General features: G+C 46.8%; 1 protein-coding gene across 1 annotated transcript in view; it reads left to right on the plus strand.

The window, feature by feature from the left end:
• Positions 1–1,457: 1,457 nt before the first annotated feature.
• Positions 1,458–3,891, plus strand: part of LOC308163833 (histone deacetylase 6-like) — a gene marked incomplete at both ends in the record, with an annotated part of 30,494 nt that continues 28,060 nt past the window's right edge. Inside the window, 4 exons of the mRNA XM_080538019.1 lie at positions 1,458–1,558; positions 2,500–2,628; positions 3,205–3,373; positions 3,768–3,891. The exon at positions 3,768–3,891 is cut by the window's right edge and continues 76 nt beyond it. Coding sequence (XP_080394145.1) covers positions 1,458–1,558; positions 2,500–2,628; positions 3,205–3,373; positions 3,768–3,891 — 523 coding nt within the window. The remainder of the gene's footprint in view (positions 1,559–2,499; positions 2,629–3,204; positions 3,374–3,767) is intronic.

A 3,891-nucleotide genomic window follows, 5' to 3' on the forward strand; every position in this document is an offset into this window, starting at 1 on the left:
TTCGTTTCCACAACGCCCCCTTTCGGTATGTGAGATATCTAAGAGCCAAAAGTGTGTGTGTGTGTGTGTGTGTGTGTCTGAGTGTGTGTGTGTATGTGTGTGTGTGTGTGTGTGTGTGTGTCTGAGTGTGTGTGTGTGTGTGTGTCTGAGTGTGTGTGTGTGTGTGTGTGTGTGTGTCTGAGTGTGTGTGTGTGTGTGTGTGTGTGTGTGTGTGTCTGAGTGTGTGTGTGTGTGTGTGTGTGTGTGTGTGTGTCTGAGTGTCTGAGTGTGTGTGTGTGTGTGTGTGTGTGTGTGTCCGCCTCGTAATGGTAGTTGTAAGTGCAACCCGAGGCTTCAGACATTAGGAAATCAACAAGTGTTCCACGAACTTGAACCCAGTTAAGGTCTTACAATACTCCACCTGGTGACCCTGATTAGACACTTATGCATCCAGCCTGATATTGTGCATCCCCTGACCCTCGTTGATCATGTTCAACCCAGATTTGACTCAACAATTAAGGGAATGAACTCGTTCTCATGCTATTCAACACAAATGTGGAATGCCCTACCCAAAGGAGTAAAGGAGTGTAAAACTCTACTCACTTTCAAAACTTCGAAAATGGCCCCCTGTCAAAGTCTTAACTTAACCCCCCCCCCTTCCAACCCATGCCAGTGAGCCCACATGTAGCCCACGTGGGACACACATGGGCTTGCCCACTTCCAACCCGTGCCAGTTAGCCCACATGTAGACCACGTGGGAATCACATGGGCTTGCCCACTTCCAACCCATGACAGTTAGCCCACATGTAGACCACGTGGGAACCACATGGGCTTGCCCACTTCCATCCCATGCCCAGTTAGCCCATATGCAGACCATGTGGGACCCTCATAATTTGCCCAGTTCCAGCCCATGCCCACTTGGTACCCAAGTAGCCCGCATTGAACCCATATGGGTCCCACGTGGGCGTGCTGGCTGGGTATTTGGAGTTTTGCTAATTCTATCATCTATGTACCGTTTCCTCCATAAGTATTTATTATTCATTGCCTTTAAATGACAAAATAATTAAAGTATGAATATATAATGATTGGAGCACTTTGAGCTGCAACGTTTGCATGAAAACGTTTTTCAATTTTCAAAAAATGCCGGTCGAGATTGCGTTAAAATAACTCCCAGATCCCTGCGTTAAAATAACTGTCCATTAATAATACCACTAAAGATGAATTCACATACATAAACGGAGACGAGCTAAATGCTGCAGCTCGCAAACGCTCCGGTTTCTTTGATTATTTACATTGGTAGTAGCTATTATTAATTAATTAATTATGTGTATTTGAAAGTATTTAGAATACAAGATATTCCACAACAAAACAAGAATTCAACTCATACTATGGCGCTGATGTGATGAGAGTTGTTCAGTAACATTATGATGGATTTAGTTGTTGCTTTAATAGTTTGTGTTCCCTTGCAGCCGTCCAGAATGCCCAGAGAGAGTGAGCACCATGATAGACCCCCTGACCCCCCCACCACAGGCCTGGCGTACGACCAAAGGATGATGGGGCACCACAACATGCGGGACAGGTAAGGGCAGCACACAATAGAACAGTTAAGCAATATCACACGAGAGGGAGTGCTGTTATACTGAATATCAGCACGGCTGTGTTGTACGAGGCCGCAGGCCGAGTATTGAAGACAATCACAGCCGTGCTGATATTCAGTATAACAGCACAACCTCGAGTCTGATATTGCTTTTATACAACAGTTCTACAGCACCAGTTATTAGTTAACAGTAATAAGCGACAACAGATTATGATTTGTTTGTTTATTTAATCATTTATTTTGGCTCCACCAACAAAAAATAGTTCCGCAACAAACTTCAACTGGACTGTTGCCTAGTAACCTGAACACAAACATCCGCAGGCTAGCTACTTTGTATTAGCGGTCATTTATAGAACGTCTGTGCAGCGGAGTGATACATAGTTAAAAGTCTCAGTGCTGTTATACTGTATATCGGCACTCATGGAATGCCTCTTGTCCAATCAAATGACTTGGTCGGAACTAACTGTTTAATACTCTTTAACACAAACTGTTAAAGGAGCACAGTCTAATACTGTGCTACTGAGATGCTAACCCGCGGATTCTGGTTGACGCGCCGTGCGTTCTAGTTTGATGTGTTCTGTTGGTTATACACGATCCGTAGTCATTGGTTTGCTGCATATAAAACCTTTATTGCGTTACGAAAGTGCCACATTCCATTTGGCTTAATCACTGGTATAAAACGATAACAACAACAAACTCAGCGCCATTGCGGTCAAACCTATTTGCCCTTCTGGGGTCAACACCTGACGATAACAACAAATGTACTACCTTATAAAGACCTGCCTCAGGTATTGTGACAGCGCCACCCCATGCCCACACAGTGAATTACAACACATATGACAGGACCATATTTGTCTCTTACACAAACGAACAGACAAATACAGGATCATTTTGAAAGTGTTCCGGAACCTGTCTCTCCCCAGCTATCACCTAGAACATCCGCAGAGGATCTCCTGGATCTTCAACCTCCACGAGGACCTGGGCTTGGTGGCCCGTTGCAAGCGGATACCGGCCCGTCTCGCCACCGAGAAAGAGCTGGCCCTCTGTCACGGGTACAGCACACCGACTTCACCATGACATCACCATGACATCACTCATGTAGCAGTTGACTCAGGGAACACGATCGGGTCAATTCCTGTCGAATTCCTGTCTGTTGAATTTGGACACGGAATTGACCCGGTCATCTCAGGTCAATTCAATCCTGAATGGGATGTTGATTTTGAATTGACCCAACCCTTACTGAGAGAAGGTCCTCTTGTCTGGGCCAGTCTTCTTCTTCTTCTACTTATTATTATTATGACGATGATGATGATGATGATTATTATTATTATTATTGTTATTGTTATTATTATGTTTGGTAACACTTTAGTGAACACATATCAGGCATTTTACGTAGCCCCTTAAGACATCCCCACACATGTGTATATTGTATTTGGGGGGTAAGGTTGGTCTTGAGGTTAGGGAGACTCGTCAGTAATTCCAAGGTCGCTGGTTCAGGCTTCCAAATGTGTTCAAGCATTCAGGATTACACGGGCCCACGTACATCTCTCTAAATACCTCTTTACCCTACAAGCTTCATTAGAACCGACCGTGTCTCTGACATCACGTCGATGTGGTTCTCTCTGTAGCCTGGAGCACATCGGCAAGATCAAGGGCACAGAGAGCATGAAGCCCGGAGCCCTGCAGATGCTGGGGGACGAGTACAACTCCATCTTCCTCAGCAACGAGAGCTACCGGAGCGCCCGGCTGGCTGCCGGGGCCTGCTTCAACACAGCGCAGGCCATCCTCACAGGACAGGTACTGTAGATTAGGACACACTCCTCTCCTTCCTGAGCTGGACCTGCTCTCTCTGTGTTCGCCTGTATCCACATGGCAGCGTCAATACTTCAGTGTCATTTTGTCGGTTTGTTGATGTGTTTTTTTCTAAGGTGGTTTCAAGTCCGATTCCACTCCCTTTTGTATTTATTTTTTTCCCCTTAAGATGAGAAAGAGAAAGGGAGATGAAGAAATAGGCAGCCTTGTGGTTCAGAAATAGGCAGCCTTGTGATTCCACCCCCCACCAGTAGGGGGCAGTGTGGACCATAGATGGCAGTGCTCGCCTCTGGACTGATTGTGGGCATGTTAGCTCTGGTTTTCTGTTAGAGTCCAGTACGGTTGTGTGACCACTCTCCCCCCCCCCCCCTCACCCCAGGTGAGGAACGGCGTGGCCATCGTACGTCCGCCGGGCCACCACGCCGAAAAGGACACCGCCTGCGGCTTCTGCCTCTTCAACACCGTCGCCCTGACCGCCCGCCACGCGCAGTTCCTCTCCCCGG

Source organism: Nansenia antarctica, assembly GCF_963989245.1.
Source record: "Nansenia antarctica genome assembly, chromosome: 8".
Classification (NCBI taxonomy): domain Eukaryota; kingdom Metazoa; phylum Chordata; class Actinopteri; order Argentiniformes; family Microstomatidae; genus Nansenia; species Nansenia antarctica.